This window comes from Pterocles gutturalis, unplaced genomic scaffold (assembly GCF_000699245.1).
Source record: "Pterocles gutturalis isolate BGI_N339 unplaced genomic scaffold, ASM69924v1 scaffold12145, whole genome shotgun sequence".
NCBI classification, from domain to species: domain Eukaryota; kingdom Metazoa; phylum Chordata; class Aves; order Pterocliformes; family Pteroclidae; genus Pterocles; species Pterocles gutturalis.
The window spans coordinates 51,338-68,863 of record NW_010138332.1 but is presented as its reverse complement, the minus strand read 5'-3'; the positions used below and the strand labels follow the sequence as shown (position 1 = coordinate 68,863).

The 17,526-nt window shown below is 39.9% G+C and overlaps 1 protein-coding gene across 1 annotated transcript; it reads left to right on the top strand.

Annotated features, from left to right (window-relative positions):
* Positions 1–81: 81 nt before the first annotated feature.
* On the top strand, positions 82–16,913 carry INTS2 (integrator complex subunit 2). Its single transcript, XM_010082966.1, has 24 exons — positions 82–155; positions 751–889; positions 1,580–1,682; positions 1,924–2,037; positions 2,727–2,857; positions 2,944–3,117; positions 3,653–3,879; positions 4,699–4,824; positions 5,379–5,450; positions 5,533–5,647; positions 6,294–6,362; positions 6,796–6,930; positions 7,419–7,595; positions 8,314–8,422; positions 9,394–9,498; positions 9,976–10,140; positions 10,314–10,515; positions 11,025–11,150; positions 12,680–12,869; positions 13,769–14,011; positions 15,022–15,129; positions 15,541–15,646; positions 15,825–16,001; positions 16,626–16,913. The coding sequence occupies exons 1-24, from the start codon at positions 82–84 to the stop codon at positions 16,793–16,795; spliced, it is 3,357 nt and encodes a 1,118-aa protein (XP_010081268.1). The 3' UTR covers positions 16,796–16,913.
* Positions 16,914–17,526: the final 613 nt, after the last annotated feature.

Here is a 17,526-nt window from a genome sequence, read left to right as displayed (position 1 = left end):
CCCGCGCAAACCCCGCGCAGCTGCCGGAGAGGGCGCAGGCGGGGGCGCGGGGACAGCGCAGAGGTTGCCCAGCGCTGGCGTATGGGCCGGGTTCCAGCTGGGTGGCTGGGGACAGGCGTGCGCAGGGTTAATTCCCCATGCAGAGGCGTTGGCAGGTAGGAGCTGCCCCAGGAACAGAAATTCCTACCGTGCGGATTGCCCCTCCTCACCTTCGGACACCCTCCTCTGCCTGTCCCCGTCCCCTGCTCAGCCCGGCTGCCAGCAGCTCGGCCCTTGTCCTTCCTGTGGTACCACACCCTGAGGAGCGCGGGGCTCTTCCAGCTGCTTTGTTTGTCGCTGCTGTTGCAGTGACAGCCTGACCCGGCCGCTGCTTGTCCGTGTACCCCTTTTTTTTCACCCGGATTTTTGGCAGGGTGACCTCCAGGGACCCGGGTTTCGTTCTCGGCCTTGGGGGTCTTTTCCTCCTGCGCTCCCAGTGTGAGAGCGGGCAGGGAAGGGTCCGGCACAGCTCTGTGAGGGGAAGGACAGCTCAGGCGGATCCGCTTTCCTGGCTGTCGTCTGTGCTTCTGAGGCCCTTGAAATTTTGCTAATCTACTGAGTTAGATTTTGTGACGTGCTACAGTTACAAGTCTTTTCTGATTGTTGGTACGGGAGAGGAAATCCCTGCAGAATTACTGTCTTGCTTTCGCTGATAAACTTTTCTATGTCTGCAGGAACATTTCATGTTTGTTGTATTTCTTTGTCTGTTAGGCACAAGCTGGGAGGAGGAAGCGGTGAAAGCATCTTGGTGTCGCAGCTCCAGCACGGGCTGACACTGGAGTTTGAGCACAGCGATTCTCCGCGACGGCTTCGTCTTGTGCTTAGCGAATTACTAGCAATTATGAATAAGGTAAATTTCTCCTTGTCTGGACATGTGTGAATTTTGCATCAGTGAAAACGTACGCTGGGTACGTTGACACGTGGTCTGGTTCTGTTTCTGGTGCTGCTGTTGTGAGTGCTCTTGAGTTCTTACCTCATTCAGCAAGACTTGAAGTCTTAGTCTGGACAGGGGCTTGTGATTAAATTCCTTATGAATCCTTTCTTCCTCAGAACAAACGAGGGTAATCTCTTCTAAGATGGTATGGGCTCTGTATATTCTCTAGTACGCTGTACTCAAACAAAAAATATTATGTGATTTTCTGATGCATCAGTGCAGACATCACATTTGAAAATTAAATTATGACTTCGCTCCATCCAGTTCTTTACTCCTGCTGCAGTACATGAGCCACCATATTTCTCCCGTCCCTCCCTGCCCCACTTCCCCCAGCATTTTATTTTACTTGTGTAAACTTACCGTGTTTTTAGAATTGTCAGTGAGCTAATTCTTTTTTCTGAACAGAAGCAACGATACCAGCTCTATTGATGTATTTTTACTAGTGAATATTTATTATTCTAAATGTTTTTCTTGCCTGTTCTGTGTTTATAGCTGTACATTTTTTGGCAGTTTTTAATGTATTCAGTCTGTTGTATTTAAAGCCATAAAAAATGAGACAAATTGCATCATAAAACCTGTTCACTGATGACGAATGATGTCTTGTAGGTGTCAGAATCAAATGGTGAGTTTTTTCTCAAATCTTCTGAGCTCTTCGAGAGTCCTGTTTACCTGGAGGAGGCAGCAGATGTTCTCTGCATTTTGCAAGCAGGTGTAGTATTCTGTATTTATGGTGTTTTCTAACCTCTTACAAATGTAACAGAATAACTTCTGGAGCCGTTGTGACCGATTCAAAGTTAATCAGTGCTGTCTGGCTCTTTGAAAGAAGAATAGACCACAGATTGATTTTCTGTTCATTGATCTGAGTGTGTTATTTAAATGCACGTTAAAAGCAAGGTTTGACTTGTTTCCCAGTGAAACACTGGGACTTTTAAAACTCTCTTTTTATCCAGAGCTGCCGTCACTGCTGCCGATAGTTGATGTGGCTGAAGCTCTGCTGCACGTTAAAAACGGAGCCTGGTTCCTCTGCCTTCTGGTGGCCAATGTTCCCGATAGCTTTAATGAGGGTGAGTTACAGTTTCTTCTTCTATAGCGTACTTTGTCTAAAGGATTGAAATGATTTCTAGCAAAATAGTTAATTCTGGGTTGAAACAATTGTCATAAATATTTGAACGGGAGAGTGTTTGGTTTATGAAATGTAATTTGAGTGCATTTATACCTGGAGATGCTGACGGGCCCCCGTTCTCATCATGATGATTCCCCTATTTTGCAGCCTCACGGTGGGCATGGTGCAGCTTTTCACCGGTAGGTCACCGTTCAAGAGGCTGACCCAGGCAGTGAACGCCTGGCACTGTGAGCCTGGCCGAGCCTCGCTAACAGTTCCTGTCCTTTAGGCTGAGACACATTGTGAGGTGAAAAATACGCACTGACGGTGCCTGTTGAGCATCCCTTAGCTCGTGATAAGATTTCAGTCTCCGGGGCTGCCAGATGCACAGGTTGGGTTAGGTAGAGCATGAGTAGTAACGGGATGATGCATAAATCCGTAATGACCCTGGAATTCATCTGAGGAGAAGGACCATGTCCTTGTTCTGCTTCTGTAGCGTAGATCGTGAGCTCTTTGCCCGGACAAGGTGTGTGTGGCCCAGTGAATAAATCCTAGTGAGCTGGACAGAACAGCTTGGCTTTGTGTGTTTATGTTTATGTGGCTTTCTGTTGGAAAGGCCAGATTTACTCACACCTCCTGTTGGTTATTTAGTCTGTAGAGGTTTGATTAAGAACGGTGAACGGCAGGATGAAGAAAGTGTTGGGGGCCGTCGGAGAACAGAAGCACTTCGTCACCTGTGTAAAATGAACCCTTCCCAAGCGCTGAGGGTCCGAGGCATGGTGGTAAGTCTGTCATGAGAATCGTAATTGTGATCCTTACTGGAGCTTTACAGACACAAAAGGTGACTGAGCCTGCGCATTTTATCTAGGTGGAAGAGTGTCATCTGCCAGGTCTCGGTGTGGCTTTGACCTTGGATCACACCAAAAATGAATCTTCAGATGATGGAGTGAGTGACCTGGTGTGTTTTGTGAGTGGTTTACTACTTGGAACAAATGCAAAGGTTCGAACGTGGTTTGGAACTTTTATCCGAAATGGCCAACAGGTATGAAAATCTTTGAATTTTCTGCTTTTAAAAAAACGTTCTTAGGGCTTGCTGTAACCCTTCCGGCTGTGGGCACCCATGTGAATATAAATCCTCTTGCATGTCCTGGAGCAGCCTTTACGAGGCAGCCTGTTCTTACGGACCATCAGGTCTATAAATGATGGCTCTGAAGGCAGCTATTTGGTTGTTCCTCCGAGAGGTTTTTAGGCATGGAAATCAGGAAATTTTAAGTTCATAATGTTTACCTGATAAATACATTCATCCTCAGTGTTCACAGTAGGAAGTTGCATCTTGACTTGCTTCGTTAGTTGCGTCAGTTAAAGCTCGTGTTTTGATGTAATTAGCTGTTGTGAAATGATCATGCGTTGCCTGTTGCCCTGGTACTGAAAACCCTATTTTAAAAAAATTCCTCTTCCCCCGGCCCTTCTTTTTGTTTTCTTCCCTTGACTTCGTCATTATGGAAACTCTTATGTAACACATCATTTGATGGGTTGAGTTTTACGTTGTTGATCTTATCTTTGAACTTCTTACACAGAGAAAAAGAGATAATATCAGTTCTGTGCTTTGGCAAATGAGGAGGCAGCTGCTCCTGGAGCTCATGGGAATCCTGCCCACGGTTCGCAGCACACACATTGTTGAAGAAGCAGATGTTGATATGGAGCCAAATGTGTCTGTGTATTCAGGACTGAAGGAAGAGCATGTTGTGAAAGCCAGCGCATTGTTACGTCTCTATTGCGCTTTGATGGGAATTGCTGGGCTGAAGTAATGAATGTTTTCACGCTCTGTGTTTTTTATTCACTGTCTGTCCATTTAAACAGAGGTTGAGAGCTTTGGGCACTTTTAACAGGGGCTGTCTCGTAATGCCATTGTGTCCCTGAAGCGGTCTTGGCAGGACTGGATGATTTGAGTACTAGGGGAGGCCCCTCTCACGTGCTGAGGGCTGGAGTTGCCAGCTGATGAAAGTTTCTTTATAGTGCAGAGAGCAAATATTATTTAATGCTACAGTCTGTGGAGACTGATGTGTTTTTTACTTTCCTGTACTGTTCTCAGCAGAAAATTTTAATTCTAATGGTAGAAATCCATTTATTAGCTATGCTGATTTTTTAAAATCTAAAATAATGCAAGAAATGTGGCGCTGTCTTTAATGCTGCAAAATCACTTCTGCTGACTTGTTAAAAGAAGTCCAGGCCTAAGTGGTTGGAGCAATGTGTAGAAGAGAAAGCGGCTGAAAGCTCTAGCAATGTACGCTACGTTAATTTAGAATTTCTATTCCTCCAGTTTTACTTTTTAGAGGCTACTAATGTGGCATCTTCATGTGTTGTTAGTTTTAATTTAGGTGTTTTGTACTAGTAGGCAAGTCTATATTCTGGGGAAGATTTCTCACCATTGTTTTTTCTTAACAGTGATTTTTGTGTCATTAAGTTCAGAGAGAATTGCCAGTTACTCTTGATACTCGTTTATTGACAGCAACTTGATAAACAGATTAAATAACAGAGAAAATTTAATCTCTAACCATTGTGATGTGATTGGAAATATCTTCACTCTCAAATTAGCAACGTGTTGTTTTTCCATCCTCTCCAGGCCAACTGATGAAGAAGCTGAGCAGCTCCTGCAGCTGATGACCAGCCGGCCTCCCGCAACTCCGGCTGGTGTTCGCTTTGTGTCTCTGTCCTTCTGTATGCTTCTGGCCTTCTCCACTCTTGTCAGGTACCTCTCAGGAAAGGAGGACCTTTGTAAAGGTGTTTCTGCTTTAGCCCCCTTACGGCAGTGACCTCCCCAGAGCTGGGCAGGTTTTCTCTCCTAATTCTTTATACAAATCTCCGTATGCTGATTGAAGGGATTTGTCTCACCATAACATTCCACTCTGCTCTTCCTCTTGTGTACAGCAAATCTTTTGAGAGGGGAGCAGCAGCATTAGCTTAGTTTGGAATGGGTTTTGAAGGCTAAAGTGGGCCTTACTGGTTCACTTTTCCATTGAACGAGTTGATGGCGAAATTCTTTAGAGACCCTGTTCAGAAGAGCAGCAACCTCAGTATTTAATGGGTGTAGCTTTCTGCTGTGTGCATTCAGCACCGGAGATTGCCTGACAATGGGACTGAAGTTTGTGCTAAATATCGGTGCTTATATGGATGCTACAGTGAAAGTGACAGAAAGTCTCCTGGCCTAAGATTCTTCAAATACTGGTGTTTCTGCTAGTAATTGTTCCTAAAACTAGCCATAGTTCCTGGGAAAATGATGTTTTGTGGATTTTCTTTGTGCAGCACCCCAGAACAGGAGCAACTCATGGTGATGTGGCTCAGTTGGATGATAAAGGAAGAAGCTTACTTTGAAAGGTGAGAGCAGGCTTCTTTTGTTTTTAATGATTCCAGTAGTATAACCTACTGGAAATTAGCTCTTCCTCTTTGTTCTCATTAGCATTTCTGGCGTGTCTGCTTCTTTTGGAGAGATGCTTCTCTTGGTGGCCATGTATTTCCACAGTAACCAGCTCAGTGCTATCATCGATTTAGTCTGCTCCACCTTAGGAATGAAGGTAAATCGTGAACTGTTTCTGGAACATACATTTCTCTGTTAACTTTTTCTCTGTATTTATACTGTTGTATACTTTAGTTTTGATATAAAGAACTTTGGGTTTTCTAATATCCTTAAGGCAAGTGTAAAGTAAAAAAAAGAGTTCCTCTAGAAGAACATGTAACTGTGCATACCTCTCGATACAGAGGAGGGTTATGATAAAAGTATCTTTAAAAAGTGCTGACTTATTGAAATAATTATTTGCAAGAAATGAACTTCTTTAGAAGACTAATTGAAGCAGTTTCCAAACTAAGCTGCAAGCTTTTTATTTTAAATAGTTTAAGGAAATATCTCCATATGTAATAATAAATTTCTGACAATTACCGAGGGAGGCTTGCCTTCAGTTTACTATCATGAAACAGGGTCTCAGGAAATGTAAAAGCTCGGTAGGTAGTTTTTAGGATAAGGAAGAAGTGGAGTGATGAATTTGTGACATTTTAAAATATTTTTGGTTTACATTTGACGCATAGATGTGAGTGTTTTTCTGGTATCCCAGTGAAGACAATTTTAAAAAGGTTAATAGTTAACAGTTCATAAAATAAGTTTGCAGTGCTTGGTTATAAGAAAGGTAGAATTAAAAATTGCAAATACTTTGCTCTTTGTTTCAGATTGTTATTAAGCCCAGCTCACTCAGCAGAATGAAGACAATCTTCACACAGGAGATTTTCACTGAACAGGTATTTTAAGCCTAGGGTTTGGGGTTTTTTTCCTTCTGTTTTTTTTCCCCTTTTTTCTTTCTTCTGTAATCACTTCAGTTTGACCTACAAGAAGAATCCAAGCCCTGCTGATACTGAAGAGCCTTGGCTCTTTCTTTTTGTACCCCAATCTGATTACACTTTTTGAACACTTGGCTTTTTTAAATAATGGGGAAGCAAAGGAGAAAAATTGTCCACAATCACATAGTTTTTTTTGCACTAGCAGGAAATCATTCACAAGTGTAGTACCTGTGCTACAGTTTTATACATACTGTATTAAACTACATAAAAATGTTCTTCAGCTTCCAAACAACCAAAAATAAGTAAATGCCAGAATGGATGTAGGTGTGCGACCTACATTGTGATAAGGTGAACATTTGTGGTATTTTTCTTGTTAATTGTAACTTTCCTGTAGGTTGTTACGGCCCATGCAGTTCGCGTGCCTGTTACGGGCAATCTCAGTGCCAACATTACTGGGTTCTTACCTATTCACTGCATTTACCAGCTTTTAAAAAGTCGATCATTCACCAAGCACAAAGTGTCCATTAAGGTATGACCTTCATTTTATTTCTGTTAATAATTTTGAATGTTGACTAGACTTTGCAGGCTGGTTTATTGGTTGAATTATGGGAACAGAATTCTTGATGAATCTTACAGCCTATTACCCTGTCATTTAAGAAGGAACTGTGTATGAAGTTAGGATACCCAGTTTGAGCTCTGTAATCCAGAGACCACAACTCAGTGAAGTTAAAAATAGTAAAGTTATCTTTCTCCCTCTGTCTCTGCCTAATAAAATCATAGTCAGAATGACATTTCCAGCTAGGACTGTCTGGAATTGGTGGGTCTGTACAGAGCAGGGTCGAAGATACACAGTTTATGACCAGGCCCAACTCAGAACCGGTATTACACTTTCCAAAGTCAAAGCCTCATGCAGTTACATTTTTTGTAACTCGTTAAAAGGGGATGTATTTGCATACAAAAAAAAAATTGCCCTCCAGCTTTGAAACTGAACACGTAATGGTGTGGTTTTTTTTCTAGGACTGGATCTATCGGCAGCTCTGTGAAACCACCACTCCACTCCATCCTCAGTTGCTCCCTCTCATTGATGTCTACGTTAACTCTATTCTTACTCCGGCATCTAAATCCAACCCCGAGGCCACAAATCAGCCTGTCACGGAACAGGAGATACTGAATGTTTTTCAAGGACTCTCTGGGGTAAATGATTTGCTTGCTTCTTTCATGTACTTTATTGTGAACGTGTGGTTCAGTATTGTCTCTATATGTGTGACACAGATTCACATTCATTTCCTTGCCCCACTTTTGTCTTTAATGCCCGTATAGTGAGCTGTGTCCTACTACAGTGAGGGTCATGTGTTTTGAAGTAAATCTTGTTAGTGCAACTCAGATTTTTTGGGGGATTGCTGTTTGCTGCTTTTTTGCCCTTTTCCTTGGGAATTCACCAACTTGTGCTGTTAAAAACACAAAGAAAAGCACTTCATGGACTGAAAACTGGATGTGTTTATGTAGGATTTGTATAATTTTTCTACCGACTTGACCTTGTTAGAGAAAAATACCACTTAACTGAAGCACTCTCGCTGTTTTTGAAAGAAGCATTTTCATTTTGATGCAAGTATGGCAATGGTCACTTGGACACATGTAGAATGAGTGGCAGGCATTGACTTGTGTTGGAGTCTGGGATTATTCCTTAGTATTGTCCCAAGATATCAAAAATATATTTTATGTTTGAAATTTATTTTAAAAAAAAAAAGGAAAAAAAAAGTTCCCTGCAAGTTTCCGCTTGGACCTCATATGGCTTGATATTTCTGTACAAGGCTTACTGCCTTATCTTTCTTCATATTTGCAGATAAATAAAAATTTTTGTTCTCAAGAATCAGGAACGCAACATGACCTTTGTATGTGGTTTTATGTACAGGGAGAAAATACTCGTCTTACTCAGCGATACAGCATCACAACGCAATTGCTTGTCCTCTACTACGTCCTGTCGTATGAAGAAGCACTTCTGGCAAACACAAAGATACTAGGTATATGTGAGTGCATCAGTGGAAAACAAATTCACTGAAAATTAGATGCAAAGAGTGGAATTCTTCCAATAACCAAAATTAATGGTGCTGTCAGATTCAAGCATAGCGTAAAAAGTTTAGATTCTTGTAACAAATACAGCATTGCTGTAGAAATTCAGGAGATGATGTTTCTGCTAAAACTTTGTAGTTGAGTAATTTCTTTTCCAGATTAAAAAAGGTCCAAGCTGGTCACAAAGTTACCAGAAGTGTTTATAACCTTCTAATACATACAGCAACAATTAACAAAAACTTCTTTATTACTTCAGATCTTCATTTATTCATATGTCATCGAACTTGCACACACATTTCTTAGGGTTGGCAATTTTATAGTTGACAATACTGAACGATCCCTTTTTACCTTTGAAATTGAGACTTGAAATCAACCGTAGTGTGTAGTTAATTTCAGTGAAAATATAGTATTTGTATCTGGTGGGTGTTTTTACCTGCCCATTTTAGGGTGCAAAACTTCCAGCATTCATCAGTGCAATTTTCTTCATGCTATTCAAGAACGACTGAAATACTGTAAAATCAGTTACAGTCCTTCCTGCATTGATAACTTCCAGCTCACTACACAGTGTCCTGAGTGCCAACAGTTTGAATTCCATGTTTTTTTAAACCTTGAAAAAAGAAAGTGCAGCTTTGAGCTATGATCTCAAAATCAGTTGGACTTGGTCAAAGACAGTATGCCAGGAAATCTTTAAACAGAAATGTTCACAGAAGTGGTTTCCGGAGGAGCTTAATTTGATACTTTAACAGGAATTAGGTGTGTTATTTGGGATTTTCTCTATTTTATATATTTTCTTTTATCTTTTTTATATTTTCTGGATAATATAGAGACAAGTGCTTTACATTTTCTTTATTGATTCAGTTGGGGAAGTAATTTTTTCCAACTGTAACTGTTCTGCGTGTTTTCTTGTCCTGTTCCCTTACAGCTTCCATGCAGAAAAAACCCAAGTCTTACTCTTCAGCATTAATGGATCAGATTCCAATCAAGTACCTCATCCGGCAGGCACAAGGACTGCAGCAGGAACTGGGAGGTATATCTGTGTGTGAAAGTCTCATGTGCATGCAGAAGGAAGCTAAGCGTGTTTCCAGCTCTGTGGCTGTTGTCTTTTTCATAGTGTGCCTTCTTTCCCTTTCTTTGAAAGTGTGTCGGGAGTAACTAGTGAGATTAGAGATATATTTGAAAAGTAATGGGGGAAGTTTGAGGAAGGCAATTATTTTTAGAGTAGGTCTTAACTACCTAAGGTAGGTTTTCAAGTAGGAATTTCCTGAGAATTTTGAATTATTCCAGACTGAGTTTAAGAGTTACTAGAGGGTTGTCCCACCTTTCCAAAAAGTAGCTTTTCCTTTCTGTTGGAGTTAGAGTGCCAGGCTATAAACATGCAAGCTCACAGAACTTCTTGGCAGTGATTCCGTTAAGGTCTGGTGTTGAAATGATAGCCACAAATATATGCAGCTGGAAGATGTAGCTACTCAAATCTAAGATGTATACTTTCTTAATATCCCTAAAGGCTTGCATTCTGCACTGTTACGCCTTCTTGCAACTAACTATCCCCACCTCTGCATCGTGGAAGACTGGATCTGTGAGGAACAGATCACGGGCACTGACGCCTTACTGAGGAGGATGCTTCTTACAAACGTTGCAAAGAATCACTCTCCCAAACAGCTCCAGGAAGGTAAAGAACTTCATGTGAAGTAAGCAGTGTTCTTTCCAAACTGGATGGAATATAGTGGGTTTGAAAGTGTGGAGCCATTTAATTAATTTGTATAATGAAAATGTTCTGCTGCCAAGGCAGAAAAAATGTCAGAAGGCCCGTTTTACCACGATTGCATTGTCTTTATTTTGTAGCGTTTTCCATGCTGCCTGGAAATCATACCCAGCTGATGCAGATCTTAGAACATTTAACACTTCTCTCGGCTGGGGAATTGATCCCGTATGCAGAAGTATTGACATCCAATATGAATCACTTGCTGAATGCTGGAGTCCCTCGAAGGATTCTTCAGACTGTCAATAAACTTTGGATGGTTCTTAACACTGTGATGCCAAGAAGGTGGGTTCTTCAAAATACTGTGTAGTTTGTTGTTTCAGATAGGGGGAATGCCAATTTTTGTTTCAAAATAATGACACAATGCCTTTGTCTGGGAAATCGGAGGATGTGACTGAGTAGAATGTGTTGGAGTTGCATTCCTTTTTGCTTTGTTGAAATTCTTAACCTTTGCATTTAAAAGAAAGATACTGCTTGTTGTCAGGGGAGAGGTCAGCAGTTTGCTTACAATATAGGAGCTTTACAGTGTACATTGTTTATGATGAATTACTGATGAAACACAAACTCACTCGGGTAAAAGTATGCCTTTTCTGAGGAAGTGGAGGCCCTATTGCAGTGAAAACAGTTCAGTTGCTGTAATTCCGGTGAATGTAAGTCAACTGTATATTGGTTAACTTCAAAAATAGAAAAGCAGAGGAAATACAGCTGAGATAAGTGAGTGTCCAGATGCTTATGTGATCCCTTTTCTCATACGGATTTTCTATTAAAAAATTGTAAAAATAATCTCATTTTAGGTTGTGGGTGATGACTGTTAATGCTCTGCAGCCTTCAGGAAAAACAGTCCGACAGCAGAAATACACTCAGAATGATCTAATGATTGATCCTTTGATTGTACTAAGATGTGATCAGAGAGTTCATAGGTAAGCATCTCCATCCTTTAGCTTTTTAAATTCTGCGGTACTTATAAAGGTGTCTCAGAAAACTTCTAAAAGCTTTGAGTACTTCAAAACATGTTTTCAGACTAAGCATATGAGCTCATGAGTTCCATCTTTTTTGTATTAAGCTTGCTGTTCTGAGGACTGAGCGAGCTGCGCATGCTGTTTCAGCATGTCAGACTGTCCAGCTGAGTGTCTCGCTGGGCAACCTTACACCCAGCTCTATTTTGGAAACTTTGGGATTTGCACATAGGTCATCCATTTTAGATTTGTGTGTGAATTTGTTCTAAACAGCCATTGCAGCATGCTTAAAATGGCTGCTGCCACGTGGTGGTGGTGGTGGTGGTTGAGGTTGTAGCTGCAGCATCCTTCCACTTCACACTGTCTTTTGCCATCCCTCCTGACCCTGCAGATATTCCATCTTTTTGGGTAGCAGTATCTGCCAGTGGGTGCTTGATGAATGTGACAAAGGTAGTTTTCCCAAGAAAGTTTTTTAGTAATATTTAGAAATTATTTCCTCTAGATGTCAGTGATGACAGAGGAGGATGTCTAAAGCTGCTTTATGGCTCTGATGCAGAAGAATAAGCTGAGAATTGGAAGTAGTGAAAATGGTCATAATCAATAGCAGTGGACCAGCTTTTAAGGAGAACATGAAACAATGCAAACAATAAGTCAAAATTTGTAAATTATAACTTTCCTTTTTCATAGCAATGAAGAAAATGGCATCTATTATTCTAAAAAGATATGGTTAATAATTTTAAATGTACTTTAGTCCCTAGCTTTATTTTTTGTGTATTCTTTTTCATGTTTTCTGTCAGTTGTGGTTTATTTTTTCCTCTTTATTATTATCCTTTTGTTCATAATAAATGGCTAATAGTCAACTTGATTTGTTCTTCATATTCTTGTTTGTATGCATCTTTCCCCACTTGCCTTTTACCAACTGAGCCGTGAATCCAATTTTCATTTGAGTTGCTACAACTTGCTAGACTTCCAAGCTTCTGTTGATGACATCTTTAATTCCCAACCTGTAGGTGAAATATTTAAATGTATGTCACTTCAGCTCTGGATGCAAATTGAAAATCCTGCATTTCTAAAACTGTTAGGGAGATCTGTAACACAATGTGATTTGAAAACTATCATCTTAGTATTGTGGAAGCAGTTCAGAGTGTGTCTGCCTTATTTTTCCCCATTATTCAGATAATTATTTTTCCATATTTCATGTAGTGACCCTTTTTGGGTTTCCTTTGTTCACCAGAAATTAGTCTGTTCAGCAGTTCCTTGGATTTGTAGAGTGTACACGTACACGTGTGCGTGAGAGAAGTAGGACTGAATGGCAAGGCAGCAGAAGGGATTGTGACCTTTGGTATTTTGCTGTGTTAGGGAAACAGCTTTAGTATGGACCAGACCACAACCAAATGAGCCTTTGAGGACTGCTTTTAGTTTGTTCCTATTATTACTGTCTTATCGTTCTGCCTACTGAAATACCTTTATTTTACCATGTGTTCCCTTATCAGGAGTCCTCCTCTGATGGATATAACTTTGCACATGTTGAATGGATATCTTCTTGCTTCAAAAGCTTACCTTAATGCTCACCTAAAAGAAACAGCAGAGCAGGACATTAGGCCATCCCAAAACAATGCAATGGGTCCAGAGGCCCCAGAAGTCACAAGGGAAGAATTAAAAAATGCATTGCTTGCTGCTCAGGTAAGGCGGAAGGAATGTATATTGAATGATGTGAGGAAAGACAGTGATAAAACAGAAATACAGAAACAGGAAATTAAAAAGGAGACCTTTTCTGTTACCATGAAAAAGAAAACTGCCTCTGTGTCCAGACTGTTAAATATTTTTGGTCTTCTGTTTTCTAGTCTGAAGCATTATGTTAACTGCTTTGATAGAGTGCTTTTCTGTTAGTTAGAACACAAGAGTTCTGCTTATTGGCCCTTTTGCTTTGTTGCTTGTGTTATCCAGAGGCTCTTGCTGTATGTGAATAAATGTGACAGCCTTATGCATGATCATTTGAACTGTGTTATTTAAGAGAAGCAGCCAGTGCTGTAACGTGTGAGGTTGACGAATGGTTAACTTATTGAGCTTGACTTCATGGGAATTCTTGAGTAATCCTGTTTCACCATCTCTTCTTACCTCTGTCTGGAAGAATGTCACATATATAGTCCCATTAGAAGATGATTTTGAGTTAATAGAAAGTTTTATATTTAAATGAGTAGGGCAGTCTCCCCTGAATGCCATGAATTACATGGCCATGTGCATATTTTGTCTGATCTGATACTTTAAGGGACCATTGGATATTTATTTTGAAACAATGCGAGATTCCGTTGAATTTTCTCTTTTGATCTGTGATTATGATTATCTATTGTTTTTAAGCTTTTTTTCTTTGAGTCAGATAAAGTGTAGGGGTTTTTTTGATGTTCTCCACAATTTGTGATTCTTGAACCAAGCTGTCTTTATTAAATATTAAGAAAAATCTATAGCTAGAAATTCTAGCCACCTGACAGTCTTCCATTTCTTAAATTCTCATTACTTTGTATTTGATTTATTTTATTTCATTAGGTTTTTTATGCATGTTCTGTTGCTTATTTTCTTCACAGGACAGTGCTGCTGTGCAGATTCTTCTAGAGATCTGCTTACCTACAGACGAAGAGAAAGCCCAGAGCAGCAATACCTACAGTCTGCTGAAGAGTGTTCATTGCACTACAGGCCCCCACAATCCTGAACTAGAGGAAGAAGATAGCTTGCTGTGTAATCTTCGAGAGGTCCAGTGTCTGATCTGCTGTCTGTTGCATCAGATGTATATAGCTGATCCCAACATAGTCAAACTAGTTCATTTCCAGGTTTGCTTTGCACTATTTTAATTCTTTCATCTTTTTTTCTGGTTACGAAAGAGCCAAATGAAGTGGTCAGGGCATGTTGAATGCTGTTCTTGTGTTCCTCAGAAATGACAATGGCCCACTTTTCTGCTTTCTGTCTCACCACAATTGTAGTACCTACATTTCCTCCATATTTTGGTGCTTGGACTCTGTGTTGTAGCTGAGAAGGGAGCAGCTAAGCTGTGCCTGTTCCTCATCATTAAACACATGCTTTGTTTGTGCCTCTGCCCTTTTTTATTCTAGGTCAAGGAAAACTGGCATAATCATCTTATAATTACTTGTTCAATATCTTTTGTGGGTTACTTTTTTCTGGCCATGTTTTTAAATTAGTATACCCATTATTCAGAACTGTAATTTGGCTTCAGATGTAAACATCCTCTTATCTTTCCTTTTTGTTAGGGCACAGTTCATCTCTTTAGAGTGGAAGGAGAAAGACTGGCCTTGCCAAAGCAGCTGTATGCCTTCAAAAAAAGAAGCGGAGAAGATTAGCAAATTTTTTAATCCAAATGTGTTTTTAGTGTGTGTTAAATTGCTCATTGCCAGATGGCAGTCTCTTTAAAACGAGTTAATTTGCCTTGACCTGGAACTGTTAAGTGACTAAAAAAGTCGTAATGGTGCAGTTGTGAAATAAGCAAGTTAGGGCCTCTGGTGAACCTTGGAACACAGGGGAAGGACACAGAAGGAAAGGGTCTCTGTAGTCTGTTTTAGTGTGGGGAGTGGAGGGAGAGTTTCTATGCAAATAATACCCTGAGTATCGAGGATAAAGCACTGATTCAGACTCAGGGTTTGTCACCCAGCCTGCCTCGTGTTGTCTTGGCATACAGGCCTGTTGCTTATAATTCTGAACAAAAGAGATTACAAGTATATTAGTTTTTAAAAAAGCATTAACACAGATCTAATTTAAAATCTTAACTGAAGCAGGATTTTTAAAACACCTTTGACACATCGACACATCTGTTTTCCTAATCACACAGGGTTATCCGTGTGAACTTCTGGCACTGACAGTGGCAGGGATTCCGTCGATGCACATCTGTCTGGATTTCATACCGGAGCTCATTGCCCAGCCTGAACTTGAAAAACAGGTACTGTACAGTCATCTGGTTTGGGAATCACTGATGAAGTATTGGTTAAGGGGAGAAAATAAAAGGATCACTAAAAAAAGTCCTGTTCTAACTTGCCTTGGATATTAAGCTAATATATGTAGCACTTTTACCTTAAATTAAAGGTCCAGCCTTTAAATCCCCTTCAAATCAGGGATTGTTACACTAACACTGGTACTTGATTAATGTTAAATATGTGTGAGGTGTTTTTCTTAATGTCTGCAGAAAAAATTCAGAGTAACTATTACTAAGGCTTCTCTGGCTTTCATTTCCTCATTGGTAAAATAGAGAGTATGTACTAACTCATAACTTACTTATGAAGAGCTTTTGAAAGTGTAAAGCAAAGTGTAACTTTATTGCTTATTTACCTTTTTCCTTTCACCTACTTCACAGATATTTGCCATCCAACTACTTTCATTTTTGTGCATCCAGTATGCACTACCTAAATCTCTCAGCGTGGCTCGTTTAGCTATCAATGTGATGGGAACCCTACTCACAGGTAAGCACTCCAGCAACTCCTGAACACATTGTTGTGTAAATTAGTATTATTTGTTTCGGTTGAATGCAGTTTGGTCTAAATGCCACTGTGTTAATTATGATTGTAAAAGTAACAATAAATCTTTCCTGGATTTCTATAATAAGTCCTTCTTACTTAACCATTTCTTTTTCCTTGATAGTTTTAACCCAGTCGAAGCGCTATGCTTTTTTTATGCCGACCCTGCCTTGTTTGGTGTCATTCTGTCAAGCCTTTCCTCCTTTGTACGAGGATATTATGTCTCTGCTGATACAAATAGGACAAGTTTGTGCCTCTGATGTTGCTACACAAACAAGAGACTTCGACCCAATTATTACTCGTAAGTAAAGCACCTTGTATTTCAAAAGTAACGTCGTGGTCTGAGGGAGAAAATTATGTTGGTGTTTCAAAAGTTTTGAGCGTAGTTGGAATGCAGTGTGACATTTACTGCTATTGTGTTGTATAGATGGAAAGAACAGGGATAGGTGGACTTACTGGATTGGAGGAGAGAGTTCAGAGGTCAAAGGGGCTGAAAGTACCCCTTTCATTAAGCTTCAATACTGCCTGCCTTCTGTTGTATTTCCCTGCTTGTATCATTTTAAGATGTATCCCTGCATGCAGGTGTTGTGCATAGAATTTGCTGTTGTAATCTAAGGATGAAAGACATGAGCAAAGGCCATTGGCTTTTGAGAACACAAGGATATTTCAACCCCTCAGTTGAGGCATAATGGCCGTATAAATCTTCCTGATCTGTTGGAAATGCAGTCAAATGAGCTACCTGAAGTCTTACACATTGTAGTCTCTCTAGAAGTAACCTGTGGAGTTAAGCCTGGTGCATGAAATAGTGATGGTTCAAATTTGCAATTTCATAGCATACATGTTTGTGTCATGGGTGTAATATAACAGGTTTTTAAAATGATTTATTTATTTAAATGTACTTTGCTGCTTCTACTTAATTTTCTAGGTCTCCAGCAACTAAAGGAGAAACCACATGAAGTATCAGGACTTTGTAAAGATTCACCTAACAAAAGTTGTTCACAGGATATTGCAAGCATGGACCCTGATGTTCGGTTATGCCAGTGTGTTGAAAATACTATCATTGAAATAATTAACATGAGTGTAAGTGGAGTTTAGGAAGAATGCAAATGAAATTGTACCGTAGCTCGTCCCATGGTCTGTGGTGCCTAAATTTGGAGAAAGCTGCGAAAGTGGACTGAGGAACTGGAGCAGAAGAAGTCCATGTTTTTCATTCATTTGCTACAGTTATGGTTGAAAAAATTCTTTAAAGAGGCTTTTATTGCTTCCAGTGAAAACTTTTGAGGCTGATGGGGTCAGTAAATAATTTTCAGTGAAACCAAGTGTGACTTTCAGGCTTGCTCAGTTTCCAAAGTGATACAGCAACACACCCGAAAGGGTTTTATAATACACTGAAAAGTGAATACTAGATTGGTTGAGCAAACAGCAAAATGGTAAGAAAAATTTGAGATTGAAGCGCTTTGCTTAAGTTAAATTAACTACTGTTCCAGAGCCTTGCAGTGCAAGATGGAATAAAATACTCCAAGGGAGACTTGAAAAAGCGGTGTAAGTAACTTGCACCATCACACTGAGTATTAAGAAAATGCTTTAACTTTTTTTTACTTGTGTTTCAAAACATTAGTCAGAGTTTCAGTTCATGAGATTACAATCTTCATTTCAACATTGCCCAGCCTTCATTAAGTTTGACCCTGGTCTAAAAGTTTATTTAAAAAAAAGCCCTACTACAAAATAAGCTGTATAAATATGATGTTTAAATAATGTGTATTTTTAATGCAGCTCAGATGGTTTAGTATTTTTTAACATCACTTAGTTTAAAAGAGATGAGAAAA